Source organism: Chelonia mydas, chromosome 7 (genome assembly GCF_015237465.2).
Source record: "Chelonia mydas isolate rCheMyd1 chromosome 7, rCheMyd1.pri.v2, whole genome shotgun sequence".
NCBI lineage: Eukaryota > Metazoa > Chordata > Testudines > Cheloniidae > Chelonia > Chelonia mydas.
Genome location: NC_057853.1, coordinates 80577729 through 80594597, shown reverse-complemented (window position 1 = coordinate 80594597; position 16869 = coordinate 80577729). Strand labels below are relative to the sequence as shown.

The following is a 16869-nucleotide window of genomic DNA, read 5'->3' as shown; positions in this document are numbered from 1 at the left end:
GGAAGAGCTGTTTGGACACGTCTTTCCCCCCAAAATACTTCCCAAAACCTTGCACCCCACTTCCTGGACAAGGTTTGGTAAAAAGCCTCACCAATTTGCCTAGGTGACTACAGACCCAGACCCTTGTATCTTAAGAACAATGGACAATCCTCCCAACACTTGCACCCCCCCCTTTCCAGGGAAATGTTGGATAAAAAGCCTCACCAATTTGCATAGGTGACCACAGACCCAAACCCTTGGATCTGAGAACAATGAAAAAGCATTCAGTTTTCTTACAAGAAGACTTTTAATAGAAATAGAAGTAATTAGAAATAAGAAATCCCCCCTGTAAAATCAGGATGGTAGATACCTTACAGGGTAATTAGATTCAAAACATAGAGAACCCCTCTAGGCAAAACCTTAAGTTACAAAAAAGATACACAGACAGAAATAGTTATTCTATTCAGCACAATTCTTTTCTCAGCCATTTAAAGAAATCATAATCTAACACGTACCTAGCTAGATTACTTACTAAAAGTTCTAAGGCTTCATTCCTGGTCTATCCCCGGCAAAGACAAAATATAGACAGACACACATACCCTTTGTTTCTCTCCCTCCTCCCAGCTTTTGAAATTATCTTGTCTCCTCATTGGTCATTTTGGTCAGGTGCCAGCGAGGTTACCTTTAGCTTCTTAACCCTTTACAGGTGAGAGGAGATTTCCTCTGGCCAGGAGGGATTTTACAGGGGTTTACCCTTCCCTTTATATTTATGACAGCATATTTAAGGTAAATGCTTGGGATAATGAATGTACATTATTAATCATTTGGAGCAGAATTGTTGCCAGTAGCTAAAAGAATCAGAGTGGTGAATTCTTTAGCTCTTCACTAGATTCTGCAATGAAAATAAGGACCCTTGCAGAGTGTGTTGTGAATAGTTGTAGGCCATATTGGAAATGCCGTCCTATTGAAAAAAAATCAGCAGAATGACACACATGCTTCAACTTGGACACATGGTTAAGTGCCTTCCTGAACTAGGGACCTAGTGTCAAGTATAGGGGTGGGATGATGTTCTCGCCTTGAATTTGATACAAGCTGATATATTCCACAAAGGGGATGGAGGAGAAATTGCTTGTGTAATAGTTTGCCATTCAGCATTTAACTGTATTATATAGTTACTGTCGCCCTTGCTTTTGTTCATTCTTCTTTCCCTTCCTTAGCTCCATTGTTCTGAATAGCAGCAGAAAGACATGATCAGGTAGGTGGAGGGCCAGTGCAGTCCCTCCCCTAACAGACTGAAACTACATAGTCCATATTGGGTATGTCTACTCTGCAGCTGAGAGCAAACCTCTCAGTCCAAGCAGACAGACTCCTGCTAGGGGGCTCAAGCTAGAGCACTAAAAATAACAGTCTGGACTTTGCAGTGAAGGTTGCAGCTCAGACTTTCAAGCTTACCCTACCCCCTTGGCTTCAGAGCCCGAGCTGCTGTTTTTAGTGCACTAGCTCAAGTCCCACCAGAATGAGTCTATCTACCAGGGCTGGAGGCTTGCTCCCAGCTGCAGTGTAGACATACCCATTGTAGGGGGAAGAGTCATCTTCCCCAAACAGCACTGCCTGCAGCGCTCTATCCCACTGACAAATTTTCCTCCAAGAGTTCTCCTCTCCCCAGAACCTTCACATATGAAATTTCAACAAAAAATTAATTTTTAAAAGTATTAAAAAAAATTATTTTACTTTAAAATGTACTTTATTTATTGTAAAGTAAGTTGTTTTGGAGGAGCTTGGAAGTTAAACTTGGCCTTATCATGAAACCATCATACAGCTAGAGCTGGTTAAAATTCACAGCGTAGACATTTAATTTAAATTAAAAACCCTTATTTGTCCCCCCTTCTCTCACTCTCACACCCTTACCCACAGGAGTTTGTGTAGCCGTATGTGACCTAAACTCCATGCCAGGCTGAGATTTTATTGGCTTTGACCTTGAAAAGCAAGCCAGAAATATACCTCTGTAATTCTATGGGCTGATAGCATGAAGGAAAGGAGATAAACTGGATTAGTCAGTACACTATGACACTAGTCAGAAAATTAAGAGCTGAATGACAAAAATGAATGGCGTGCTGTTAAATGAGAACTATTTCAAAGAGTGAAGCTCAAGGTGCAGATATTCTGAAAGTTAATTATAACAGCACACTTGAAAATTTAAACAAATTCCAAGTACTCAGAATCTTCCAGAAGTTTTGTCTGCAGAGAAAGCTGCTCTTTTCCAGCAATCAATGGAGAATTCGGGGAGAGTGCAAAAACGGCATTACACAAGACATAATTTGATGGTAAGGTACGTCACAAGGTGACATATCAACAAGTCCTTGACACCAGAGAGAGAGAGAGAGAGACACTGTTGTCTGCCAGGAGAAACTGCCTAGGGTTGGCCTTGAGACAAGTGAAGTTTTGAAACAGTAATCAGACAATTGTTGAAATCAGATATCCCCTGAAGCCACTTTGGAATTTCAGGAAGGGCTGAGTGTCATTTTAAAGCTGTGAAAATCCAAGGGATAACAGGACTTACTCCATGATTTACTTTTCTGTTTTGGTGGTTGGGATACATAGCGAGCTCTAATTTCCAGCAGGGTGACTTCGAAGGGGTATGTACATACACTAGTATACAAGACCCCTCAAATGTCCCTCATTTCAAGGGGCAGCACTGATCTTAATCCCACAGTTATCTATGTTCCCTCAAATTTGCTCTCTCCACTTTTATGGTTGAAAATTATCTATCACCAGAAACAAAGAGCCATGGAACTGAGGCGACAGGAAGCAGGGTTTTTCACATGAAACGAATACAGCCCCACATCATTTTAAATTACTTGCATGAATAATTTGTGTCCCCCATTTTGGGTCTGTAACTGGGTGGCTTGCTCTCAGGTTGGAGAGCCTGGGGCTAAGCCAATCCTGATTAAGGATGAGCCCCACATGAGAGGGCTGAGGTGATTCCATTATAAAGAGCAGCTGGAAGCTGTATGGGGGTGGGGGGGCATGCTCAGAGACAACAGACTCTGCTAGGAGCGAGCAGGTTCCAGCAGAGTCCTGGCATTCCGGACTAAGGGTATGTCTACACAGCAATTAAACACCTGTGGCTGGCCCAGGTCAGCTGCCTCAGGCTCTCGGGGCAGCCACTCAGGCACAGACTGGCACCAGAGCTCTAGGACCCCTCCCCAGCACAGGGTCCCAGAGCTCTAGCTCAAGCCTGAACATCTACACCACAATTAAACAACCCCACGAGCCCAAGTCAGCTGACCTGGGCCAGGCGCAGGTTAGACATACTCTAAGACTCCAACCAGGAAGGTCTAGAAGTCACCTGCTAATGCAGGAGAGACCCTGAGCAGGCAAGGAAGAGTGTGAAATCTTTCCAGCCAGGGAGGCCTGGGAGTAGGAAGAGAAATGTCTGTTTGTGGGATTTGAATTTGGGATTTTGAGTTATTTTCTGTGAATAAACCCAGACCCCACAGAGGGGTATTTTGACCTCAGAAAAAGTGTGTGGAGTCCGTGTCAGGAGCCCTTTGAGGGAGACATTATTAGCAGACACCAAGGAGGCACCCCTGGCCACGAGGGGCTATGTCACACCTGGAGGGCTGCATTTGGGCCTTGGCAGGTTGAGAAGCATGCTTGTTCGGGGGAGAGACTTCACCTTTCGTTAAGCCCGTTACAGTACTTACTGGAAAATAAAGAGCTTTACTATGCATGCTGGCTAAAACAAACAGCAGCCAACCATGACACAAACCAGCAGGAGTCTCATCAGGATGTTTGAGAGGGAGACATTTAACTGATTGGGTCGGGCTTTAGCCACCCAAATCCTATTAGCATTAATAGGAAGCAGGCAGTTGAAACTGTGCAGGAAACTGAAAATCAGCTCTCAGAAATGTAGGTAGAGTTTGAAATTTTCCATAATAAACTGATTTGAAGATGCAGCCCTTTAACTATTGTGTGTGGCAGGGGGTGAGGGAGGGTATTCAGAAGCTAAGGGTTTGGTGGATCACCATGAAGTTGAGTGAACCCAAACCTATGCCTGCCTTCCAGAAGGAGGTTCTCCTGCTCCACCAGGCAGCAGCTAGCCCTCTCCTGCCACGTGAGCATCGCAAAGCCAATGTCTGCAAAAGGGAACCTGCTATGGCTGGCTTCTGCAAACTAACAGAGCTGCTTTGGTGGGTTCAGTCTCCTTTGTCTGGTCAGTTCAATCATCATTCCGCATGTCTCATTAGGGACTGAAACACAGATTACCTCTTCAGTCAATTTGTTTGCTAGTGCGTGGTTGATTTATTACTATTGCTGGAAATGAGGATTAATTCCATCAAATATAACGAGCACTTTCCTGACAGATTATATAGACTGTGTTGGGGAAAGCTCTTTCTGTGTTCTGTAATTTTCACAATGTGGAAACATGTATTTTTAGAAATAAACAGAGGTACAGAAGTCACTGTCGGGAACCAAACTGCAGAAGGGCTAAGTAGCCGTGTCAGGAAATCATGGATCTATGGGGGGACAGGGAGTTATTAGAACTACAATACAATAGCTGGGGTTTAAGATGAAGGCTCCAGCCCTGCAATGGGGTTCACTCCATCCCCCGTGTCCACTCCAAGCTCTATTGAGTTCTGCATGCAGCCACTTGCAGGATCTGATTATACTGCACCATTCTGGCGTCCATGAATTTAAATATTTTTCCTTTTGTATATCCAGCTCCAGAGGAAAAGCATCGGTGCCTAAAGTTATACACATCCTCAAAATGAAAACTTCATATTGTTTTCGAATTGCATGGATGTTACTGACCTGTAGAGGGTCCCCTCATCCTATTTAATCACCGGTCCGGTGTTGGTTTGAGTTTAGCTTCGCGCCAGTGGCTAAGACTAGATTAGTATTTTTGTATTCAGTAAGATGAAGGTTTTTAATAGTTAGCTGAGTGTTGTCCTGATGAAAGCAAAACACACCCACCCAAAGGCATTGTACATATTCATGTCATCTGACAGCACATTGTACTTGAAAAATATTAGGTGTGTTTAGACATTTTTGTTAATGACCCACAATTATCTTCTCCATGAATGACAACTACTCTAGAAGGCCATTTAGCACGTTAATATTAATCCCCGGTCTTCTACAGTCCCTGCTGTGCTGCAGCTGAGCATGAACATCCCCTTGAAACCAAGGGAACGTGAGAATGTACCTGCATAGCTCAGCTGAGTTGTGTTGTGCTTGGAGCAAGGAGCAGCTTGTCACAGCCTAGTTGACCCTTCACGGGGAGAGAGGCCTCAGCCCCAACCGGGACAGTTAAATCACCTTCCGAGGTAGAGAAAATGGGTCACAGGACCCAGTTAGGCCTCTGGGATAAAAATGGGAGAGGCCTGGCAGGTGGGAGAGAGAAGACACCAGAGGAAGAAGCAAGCTCTGAGAACTGCTGCTCGCTGGAGAGCAGGAGCACCCCCAAAGGAGCCCAGGAAAGACTAAAGAGAGCCTGAAGGACTGAAAGCCACTGGCTCCAGTGTCAAGGAGTGGAATCTCTCTTGGACTATCACAAATGCCCCTGGGAGGAGGGATGTGGGACTCCTAAACTAGTGAGACTAAAGGCTAGGACTGTGGGGCCAAAGGAGCTGTAGCGGATAAAAGACTGAATAAATAAAGATCGCACAGAAGGGAATCTTATTGTAGAGATTCTGGTCTTAGAGTCAAGAGTTATTAACCGTTGCAAAGAACCAAGAGGGAATGGAGGGCATGGTACCTGCAGGGCCACCCTAGGGCACAAGGGGACACTCTGGGATGGCACCCACCCATCCACATAGCTTGAGACTGTTCCAGAGCTCCAAATTCCAAATCCACGATGCCTGGACATATTTCATTGTAATCCATCAATTCTTTAAACCAAAGAAAAAGTAATAATGCACCAGGATCACTCACCTGACCCATCAGGAATCGACCGTACAAACGTTGGCAGCATTTTTACGGCAGCTGTTGGGTGTGTGTCTCTTTCCAGGCCCTTCACCATCTCTGCTTGGAAGCGCGTCATCACGTCAAGTAATACATCATCAGAAAGACGCATGTGGTAAAGGAACCTGTCAACCTGAATCAGGACATTGAGAATATTATTTATAATGATGAGGTAACACCTAGGGACCCTGGCCAAGGATCAGGACCCTATTGTGCTATGTATCACACACACACACACACACACACACACAAGATAATCCCTGCCCCAAAGAATTTACAATGTAAGTACATAAGGGGTGATTTCTCTCTACTAGAAGTCACTAGAGCAGGATTTCTCCCACGCTCCCACTATCATTAGTGTTCAGTTACACAGAAAATGCTTCCTATATACAACCCCACTAATCACAAGAGTTTGGTGCAGTGTCCTGAGCACAGAGCTTAGGACCAGGAACTCCTACATTCTAATCCCAAGTCTGTCGCTGATTTCTGAATAACCTTGGGCAACTCACTTCACTACTCTGCCTCAGTGTATGTCTGTAAAATGGAGATGATTGTATGTATCTCACTTCCAGAGGTGGGAGAAATAGTTAAATGTTTATAAAGCGCTTTGAAGTTAAGCACCCTACATACATGTAAAAAGGTTATTTACCCTGATCCTCTGATTCTGAGATTTTCTATGACATCAGCTACAGTCATATGATATAGGGTTAGCCTGGTCCTGCCCCATTGAAACCAATAACTACATTTCCATGGAATTCAGTGTAAGCAGGAGGATGGCCTATATAAGAAATGCTTCAACCTATAAAATCTATTTGTAAAGATGTTTAACCCAGTGTTAACTAATATTGTTTGTGACAGTATTTTACTATTTGTCCATCAGAAACGGTCTGGCCTGTTCAATGGAAGATCCCAAGTCTTGGAGTTACACTGCTCTAACCAGAAATCAGCTGTTTTGTGCAATTTTTTTTCTCCTATATACATGTGTTTGGGCAACAAACAACTGAATAGAAATAAAGACTTTAGCCATGTCTACATTACAGGGACTATAGTGGCATAGTTACAGCGTTGTAGCAATGTTGGCATAACCCTGTATCGTAGACGCCGTCTGTAGTAACAGAAGGCTTTTTTCTGTTGCTGTAGGAATACTATCTCCCTGAACAACAACAGAAGCATTCTTCCCATTCACCTAGTTGCCCCTACACCAGAAGTTAGGGTGGCATAGCTCACGTATATGGATTTTTCACTGAGCACCATAGTTATGCTGACCTACATTTTAAGAGTAGACCAGGACTTTGTGAGAACTTAAGTCTCCCCACCCAGGACCAATTGATTCACCAATTCAAGAGTCTCAGGCAGTAGTCAAAAATTACTTACACTTGAATAGATCTGTGAATCTTTCAGAAGAATTTGGTGTTACTGGTGCTATTAGCTAGTCCTCTGTACCCAACTTGGCAAACTCCCCATCTCTCCCTATCACCACCCTTTTTAAATGCTTACCTGGTCTCCTGTAGCTGCTCACATCCAGCCAAGCACACCTATATCTTTTGCCTATATTTGCTGTATGAGTGGTGTGATCAAATCCTTACCAAGTATGTAAGGGGAAAGTTTGTGGCTTTAAAAAAAAAGAAAAAATCAGCCTTAAATTTTAATTAACATAGGACTTTAAAAATTAGGAGAAACATTTTACTGTGTGTATTTTAATTTATCTCTGGCCTGCTGAACTATAATACATATTATTTCTTATGTGTGCTGTACTGATGGCCTTTGTGTTGTTTAGTCATCACATTTGTTTTGACCACATTAAAATATTTCTACAGTGTATAGAGCAATGTTTCCAGTTAAAGAATGCCAAACGTAGGTAATCCAGCTGATGTTTGTGCACACACACTAGCAGTTGTGAATGTTACAAGGAAGGGTAATTTCACATTTGTACCATTATACATATCTGAGTTTTCAGAGAAGGAAGATTATCCTTTGATAACTTGAAAGGCTGCATCTATAAACGTCATCTCAACCCAACCCTCTATTGACTTTCCTTGTACACTTTATGTATTACATAGAAAGAACCACATTAACACAACATTCAGGCTGCAAAGCCAAGCACTCAGAAGTTAGGAAATGCTAAAATTAAGATTTTCTGTGCCACTTTAATTCAACTCTTCTACACATGCATTATGATACCATCTTTAATTCCCTGATCACATACTTTTTTCACCCCCCATGGTCCCCTGCTTCATTCAGTGCAAAGAATGGACACTACTCACTTATAGCTTGTCTACACTTGAAACGCTACAGTGTCATGCAGGTTTCCTTTGAGAACAAGGACTGATAGTTCAGACACAGTGATCACTTTGGGAAAACACTTCACTTTCAAAAGAGGAGCGTGGGAGCTTAAATTCATAACTCTGCTAGACACTAAAAATGGTCTGAGCAGAGACATTGGATTTATGGGTTATTACAACTATCCATAATCCACTAACCCCCTCTTCTTGCCCATGACTGCAGAGGTGTTCAGAGGCCACTCTACCTTGAAAGGTAGAATGTGGCTAACTACTTCTGCTAAACAACCTGTTCCACCTTGCATTTAGCTCTAACCTTCAGAGTACCTTTCCCAGACAAGAACAGCAGCTCTGTGTGGCCTGAAAGCTTGTCTCTCTCACCAACAGAAGTTGGTCCAATAAAAGATATTACCTCACCCACCTTGTCTCGCAAACACTAATGAATCTATTTTCACTCTACTCTTGTGAGGTAAAGCATTACCATTCCCTATTTTACAGATGGGAAACTCAGGCACGGTGATATTAAGGTCAAGAGTACACTAATTTTGGGTGCCCCAATATAAGATACCTATGGCCCGACTTTTAGAATTTTATAGGACTATCTAGGTTCAAAGCACAGCTCCCATTGACTTCAGTTGCAGCTGTGAATACTCAGCAGTTCAGTAAACCAGACCTGATTGTCTCAGTTCAGGCACCCAGAAAATGAGATGCACACACAGTTATTGGCCATCTGTGTATTTGGTTTAAATAACTTTCTCAGCATAACACAGGAACTCTGTGGCACAGGCAGGGATAGAATTCTATTTTCTGGGGTGGCATTCAACAACCTTAACCATGACACTTGCCTCTCTCCCCCTCCACTGTTCTGTCTCCTTCACTAGATACCTTTTGCAGTTTCTGCAACAAACGAGGCAGGGGTCCTACAGACAACAGTCTCATTCACTACACATCGCTAATTCACTCCCAGAGCCCCATCCATCCTGTTCACTGAATGAGAACAGGGTCCTGTGGAAAAAATAGTATGTGAACACAATTAAAACCTCTGTGCATCATAGGCGCCGACTCTATGGGTGCTCCAGGGCTGGAGCACCCACGGGGAAAAATTGGTGGGTGCTCTGCACCCACTGACAGCTCCCCGTCCCCTGCCCCAGCTCACCTCTGCCTCCGCCTCCTCCCCTGAGCACGCCACGGCTCCCCCTAGCTCCCAGGGCTTGCTGCCACTAAACAGCTGTTTCGTGGCAGTAAGTGCTGGGAGGGAGGGAACACGGCGCACTCAGGGAAGAGGCGGGGCCGGGGCGGGAATTTGGGGAAGGAGTCCAATAGGGGTAGGGAAGGGGCGGAGTTGGGGCAGGGACTTTGGGGAAGGGATTGGAATGGGGGTGGAGCAGGGGCAGAGTCAGGGTGGGGGTTGAGCACCCACTGGCACTGGGAAAAGTTGGTGCCTATGCTATGCATTATATTGACAGCCACATGGATCTTTAGTAGGGTTAGAATCATTAGAACCACTGCACAGATCTCCACCACCTGTCCTAACACAGTAACTGAAAGCAGTAGTAGGTTGGCATCCTCTGTATGGGCCAGTCACTAGAAAATGAGCCACACGTTTCGCCAGTGGAGTTCATAGATATTTGCTGACTTCAGAAGAATGCTGACTCACAAACCCTTGATACTATTCCAGATTCAGAGGGGACTGTGTTCTAGTGGTTACAGATGCTTATGCCCCTCTCCTGCTCCATTTGCCCTCATCCCTCTGCCCCACCCAACATCTGGCCCATCTAGCCCTGGTTAGTGTTCCCACACCACTCAGCTTCCTATCCCAGTTCCCCTCCTTCGCTCCACATACCACTCATCCCCCTCAGTTGCTCATTGCAGTCCCCACTCCCATGTCCGCCATGCCTGCAGGTGAGGCCGCGCATCCCTCTGCATTCCAATTTACATTGATTAGGAATCAGCTTAAGTGAAACTAAAATAAGTTACACAAACCAAAACTTGAGGATCTACCCAGGTGCTCTCACTGGTTTAATGAACACAGCAAAGGAAGAATCTGTCATTTGTTTATATAGATTCCCTGCTTTTGCAGAGTCTCTTCCAATTCTACCAGGGTCGATGGTTTGTAAACTAATTTGGTGCTGGGACCACATTTCTGTGCTTGTGCAGAGGTGTCAGAGTGATAGCACAGCATTACAAGCAGAAGTCTGACTGTTTATACACAGAAAGGGCTTGGCAAGGCCGTAGAGGATCAAACTCCCTCCCACTCCGACACTTTCACCATTCCTTGGCTCCCAGTGGAAGGAACCACTTTCAGAGTAAAGGTTTACTCTCCTTGACCAGTGAAATCCAGGCTTTTCTGAACAGTCAACCAACAAGTGTGCTAAGCCTTCCCCCAACCCTCTTCAGCTTCTAAAATTCATTTCCAACTTACCTTGCTAAGTTACATATTTTTGTACCACAGAGCTAAGCCACTGATTACAGCACAGGTGGGTTGTATCCAAAGGCCATCTCAGCCTTGCCTATGACACCATAACCATACGATTTAAATAGGACCTAGTTCTGTGAGGTGCTGAATGATGCCTGGAATGGTGAGCACTGGGCCAATGGGAGCTGAGTGTGTTATGCTGGATCATACTAAAGAAGTTCTGTATTAAAATCACAAATGAGTTTGATTCCCCATAGTTTAAATTCCAGGGTATTACTAATTAAGAGGTCTCTTGGTTTGTGGTACTGTCTCCCCAAGCTGCTAATTGTGTTAGTATATCCTAAGACAGAGTCTGTTCTCAAAGCAATTCTTTGTAACAACTACTCCTCACACAGAGAGAGACACAAAGCGATACTTTGTAACAACAGAAACAGCACACAGACTCCCCGCCCTTTTGTTGTATTCATCTCGCTTTGTTAACCAATTGTGATTAAAATAGAGATAGAGGATGTATGTGGATGGATGCTTGTTGTGGATAATAAATGAATCATCAGGGAGGTGCCAGCCTAAGAATCCAATGTCGATCAGCCGAAGAAGGCGTCAAGTGGAAACAACCAGAGGACCCCCGGAGGGCAGACTGGAATCCACCCAACAGCCTCAAGAATGGGAGAACCGAAAAACAAGATAACATCTGGCAGCACAGAGCCATCAGGAACGTGCCATCTGCTGATGAAGCAATTCCCATAAACTGGCATAGGAAGAAATTCCTATAAAAATGGACTCTAGAAAGTGAGAACTTTGGGGTCTGATTCTGCAAACCAACTTCCAGGAGCATCAGATGAGCATCTGACAAGGCCCTGCTCACTCCTCGTGTCCAGGCCACCTGGCCAGTGGCTTGGCACGAGCAACTCTAAGGCTGGTAACTATGATAACAACCTTGCAGACTGTGTGTGTGTGTGTGCGTGTGTAAATACGAAATTGAATGAAATGTTATAGCTATAACTAACTGCTTACTATGATTCTTTCTGTATTCACAATAAATGTGGCATTTTGCCTTATTCCCTTTAATAAGATCCTGCTGGTTTTTATTTTATTGGTATAACAAGTGTATTCCATTTCTCAGAGGAGCAGGGAACCAAAGGCTAATTTCTTTTCCATCTTTGGAGTTGTCTGTTTTAAACTGCAGTCCTACTTTAGCTGTCTGAGGTGTTTCCTGGCCATTGGCCATGAAAGGGGTTCAACAGTGGAGATTGGGGAGTGCTTGTACAGCTTGCTTCAGGTTGGTAAAGTAATGGTGAGCCACTAAAAGGCAGTTTCATTTAAATGGGAGTGGGGATAGATTGGCCTGTGCTATCACCAGATATCTATATTTGCATGGACCAACTAAATTACTCATTCATGGTCCCATTTAAAACCAATAAGCCAAAATTATCCAAAGCACACAGATGAAAACCCAGATAAGAAACAGGCAAATCTATCAGGTGCAGCCAGGACCCTGGGAATAAATTTAGAAATTTATCATCTAAACTAGAGATTGCTGAAAACATTATATTGAAATATGTTTCAAGATAGAGAACTGGCCTTTTCCCTTTAAGGCACTTCCATCCATATCTCTCTCTCACACACACACACACACTTTTCTCCAGAGAGGCTGATAAGTCTCTGACAGAACTATCTGAATAGTGATCCAAAAGTTATTACATCTCTCCTTTTGCAGAGGTCATCTCCTGATCATCTGCTGCCTTTAGAAAAAACAGATTTAGAGGTGTGTGTACGTGCACGTTCAGCTTAATGTGTATTCTGGTTGCATTTTCTCAGGCTCAGTTTGGACAATCACCTTGTTTAGCTGCAGACTGTGGGCAAGTATAAACCTTTTAGGAGCTTCTGCACTTAAGATAAGGGAGCCCTTCAAAACAAAACATTCCAGAAAGACCAAGCAGAGCCTTCTGTGATCTCTAAACTGCTTTACAACCAAAGCAAGGTCATACCATTAAATGGTTTGATTATAAAAAAAATCAGGAGGGAGAGGGATAGCTTTGCGAATTGGCCTTATAAACCAGGGTTGTGAGTTCAATCCTTGAGGGGGCTATTTGGGATCTGGGGGCAAAAATTGGGGATTGGTCCTGCTTTGAGCAGGGGGTTGGACTAGATGACCTCCTGAGGTCCCTTCCAACCCTGATATTCTATGATTCTAAAGATAGGGACCTTCATAAGAGCAGAAAAATCTCTATAGAAAGTAAAATTCTATCATCTAACCAGCTCCCTCTCATCCCTTTGGGCCAACACAGCCCTTGTGTTCAGTGTCTTGCCTTGCCTGTGAAAGTGACATTGTAGCAGTGATGAGCTGAGGATGACTCTGGAGTCTCCCCACTTCTTTGGTTAACGAAAAATCAGCTGTGTCAGAGACAGCTTATATCTGGGCTCCATAAAAATACTTCCCAGTGGTTGGCCTTGATTGCAGCAAGTGGCAGGCTGCCTTTTTTTTTTTTTTTTAAATGTCCCTCCCAGAAACCCGACAATGGCTCGACTCTTCCATTAAAATTGTACATCAATAAACTCAGCATATTTTTCAGGAAAAAAAACAAACAATTCCAGGAAACATGCTGTTCCAAGTGCCGTTGCTTGCTTCCTTAGTTATGATCATGAAAAAACGTTGGAACACAAACTGAGGTTTATCACTGACCAAGGAGAAAATCGGAGCGTTAGGGCTGCTTGTTAAGATATGGGCAGCATGTTACCCATTGCGCTTCCAGCAAGCCCTTCCAGCATAAGGCATTCTATTTTTCTTGGGGGGAAGGAGGAGGGGAAACAACCTTGTTCTATTGCTGGACTAGTCCAGTGGTGGGGCTCACTCATGGGGATCTTGACTCATTTCCTCTTGCTCCTTTACTTAACAGCCTACTCTTGCTTCTGGTTTGCTCATGTATCTTAACAGCCATCCTTCCAGCTGATTAGAGAGTGGCAACGACAGGGCCCAAAGGGTGTCCAGTGTAGATCCCCCTTGGCCAGAGGCAGGTGGCCACAACATGAGGGTGAGGTGGTGTTAGGTCAGGAGGTGGGAAGTCAGGCATTTGACAGAGATGCAGAAGATTAACTCAAGGAGCATGCAGAGTGTGTAAGGGTTTTATGCTGCAGTGCCATGAGCCCACGTACCAGCACTTTGCCAAGAGACTAGACTTCGCTATCTGCTGTGTGCCCAAGGCAGGGCACCATCAACTAGTTTGTTTGCACATCAAAAGCTTAAAGTCTGGTCTGTCAAGGACTTTAATATTTACAAATCTGAGTTTTAATTAACAATCATCAAATATCTTGGCTGAGATTTTCAAAGCCAGCTAGAAGATCTAGACATAAAAACTTTCCCAATAAAGTGAACAGGAGTTGTGTGTCCAAATGCCCCTGGGCCCAATCCAAAGCCCATTGCGGACAATGGGTGTCTTTTCATTGGTTTCAGTGAACTTTGACTCAGACCCCAGTTTTGAAAACCACAACCTCATTGTCTAAATCAAAGCGATAACGCAATCCAACAAGAGTGCAAGTTTCTCATACTATGCTTCATTACAGCAGTATGCCGGAAAGCGCTTTCTTTTTGAACATTTTTAAAAAGAAGCCTCAGAGCTAACATTGCAGTCTTCCCTTACTGAAGATTATTCACACATTCACTATACAGGGAGTTTTGTTTCCTAGCGCTAGTCTAAGTTTATCAGATCTGAAGACTAAATGAAAATAGAACTGTTTTAAAGTCCAAAGATTTACCAACCCTTTAATCTCCACCTCTTTGCCAGGAGCATACTGCACAGCATCCACACTCATTTTTTGCTCATACAGTAAAATATTCTCTGCTCTCCTGTAACCCACATCAATCTTACCAACAAACAAATCTGGACCTTACCTTTTTGATTTGATCTTCTTTTAGTTTTGTGAAATAAAAAGCTAATAAATGCACAGCAAACATTTTCTTGAAGCTTATTGGTGTCTCAGTGATAGAGCAGCTGTGAATAATTAATTCCAAAGTGGCAGATCTTATTCATGAGCTAAGTGTTAAAAATACTTCAACAAAGCCATTTCCCCAGAGTGAGATATTAGAGCTCCTGCGAAATCAAGTCCAGGACTAAATCCATTCAGTTTGGTTGGTTCAATGATTAAACTTCAGTGTGCGTCTCTCTCCCCCACCAGCCAGTCCCTCCCTTCCCCTGGTACACACTTTATTGTCTAATAGTAAGCATCTGGCTAGCCGCCAAGGTGAAGCAGGGGGGCTGGGGGGGGAATGATGTGTATCGGCCCATTCAGGAATTTTTACCACTTAACAATCTAGTTACTATGCAATGTTCTTTGCTTCACCCAGCACCATCTTGTGCAGCATTTGACAGACTTCCACAAGAATGTGACAAACACAAGCTGCTTCAATGAACTTTAGTTCACTTAGAAAGTTATGCAGAGCTGTTGGAATTCAGGATCTTTCTTTCATCTGGCTAGCATTCCAGTTTTCGAGACAAACCTGTGTTTCTTAATCGGATGTGTCCCAGTTTCTGATTCGCACAGCACATTATTCTCTGGGGCTTGTCTCAGTAAGCACTCACACTCACCCTGGCCAAGCAATACTTGCCCCTAGTTTTACTCCTTACACAATTCCCAACTTGCACACATTATTCTCCCATTGTCTATGCTGCTTGCAGAGGCGATGCATGGGAGGTGAGGGAATGTGGGGTCATGTGCCCCCCCATTTCTGCCAGGGCTTATATGCCCTGACCTGAACCCTGCTGCATACCACCAGAACCTTTAAATTGTACCCTCACCCCCCCCCCAATCAACAGTTATGTGTCGTCTCTGGCTGCTTGTGATGACAAAATTTAAGACTTATGTCCTCAGAACTGCATGTGCAAGGGAAAAATTTGGCCCATTTGGCAGCTGGACAATTTTAATATTAGACTCAGTCTTACTCAGAGACAAATTCAATTATAATTTAAGGTGTGCAGCTCTCATTGAGGCACCTATTGACGTCAGGGCTGAATTTAACCGTATCTCTAGCTTTTAATGTTTTTGTCCAATAAATACTAGAAACAAGATGAAAACGGAAAAGCCAACTGTAACGCAAACAAGAAGATGAGCATGCTGTAAATAAGAATATTTCTAAACTAGACCTTTCACTTCAAAAAAAAATTTTAAACACCTTGCCAGCCTGAGATCATGGTTCATTTCTCCCGGATTCATCTTTTAGTAAGTACTGTCTGCCCTAAAAAGACAGAGACAGACAGACAGACAGACAGACACACACACACAACCTGTCTCTTTACTCATTATGTACTTTTCTCATGTGAGTCACATTCCTGGCTGGCCAATTAAATGGAGAGCATCACCTTTTAAGCTCCATTCCTCTTTGTTCCAGAGCTCATTGTGTGTCTAATACATATTTAATTTTCACTTTCTCATTATAAATATAATATAAATATAAATAAATGTCACATGAAAAGGGTCTCAAAGATTTTAATTACCAAACAAAGCTTGTTAATCAAGTAGTATTTGTCAGTTTCATTCTGCTAGCGAATTCAATCAATTACAGGTTTTCAGTGCATCCTTGCTTTGGATAAGTAGGAGGGTGAGGAAAGAAGGAAAATTATTGTTTCCATTCAATTGATTTTTCAACACACTAACAGCCCTTAAAAATAAGACAAATTGGCACTACTCGGGCCACAGTGGTGTAGTGACATTAGTGCAAATGACAACTGAGGCCCAAATGAATATACCAGCTTCAATTACCTGGGTCATGGTTTGCTGTTGTTAATATACATTAAATATAGAAGTGTTTTATCCAGCAAGCTAGTTACAACCCCTCCCTCCCACTTTCAGATCGTAAAGGATCACAGCATGACTTTTCGATCTTTGTAATACTCCCTTCGCAGCCGCATCCTGAGGAATTATGGAGTGTTCTAAGGCAGATGATCATCTCCAATCCAGCATGCAATTACCTTACAGTCAAAGACCATTCAGGTAAGATCCTCATAACCAGTATGGGGAGCTTTTAACAAAGGTGTGCATGCTGAGAAAAAATTCCAACACCTGCCCCTACATCAAGGGAAACAGCTGTTAACACCAGCCTCCCACAGGCAGGGAATGCTGGTGATGGTTCTGCTGCCTGCCAGGCTCTTTTACTCAGAGTGCTAAAGGCTACACGCTCCCGGCTGCGGGGAGCTGATGAAGATTTTAATCACTGGAGATATTATCACTCAAGCATCT

At 43.6% G+C, this 16869-nt stretch overlaps 1 protein-coding gene across 2 annotated transcripts in view; it reads right to left on the bottom strand.

Annotated features, from left to right (window-relative positions):
- The window catches only part of HKDC1 (hexokinase domain containing 1), a 39342-nt gene extending 24531 nt beyond the window's left edge, over positions 1-14811 (bottom strand). The window contains exons 1-2 of one of the 2 annotated variants that reach the window (XM_007054653.3): positions 14528-14811; positions 5914-6076 (exon numbers count right to left, since the gene is read on the bottom strand). In XM_007054653.3, coding sequence (XP_007054715.1) covers positions 5914-6076; positions 14528-14590 — 226 coding nt within the window. In that variant the 5' untranslated portion in view covers positions 14591-14811. Of the gene's footprint in view, positions 1-5913; positions 6077-7440; positions 7936-14527 lie in introns of those variants that run through there. The other variant, XM_043551781.1, reaches the window with a different exon arrangement.
- Between the last annotated feature and the right edge of the window lie 2058 nt (positions 14812-16869).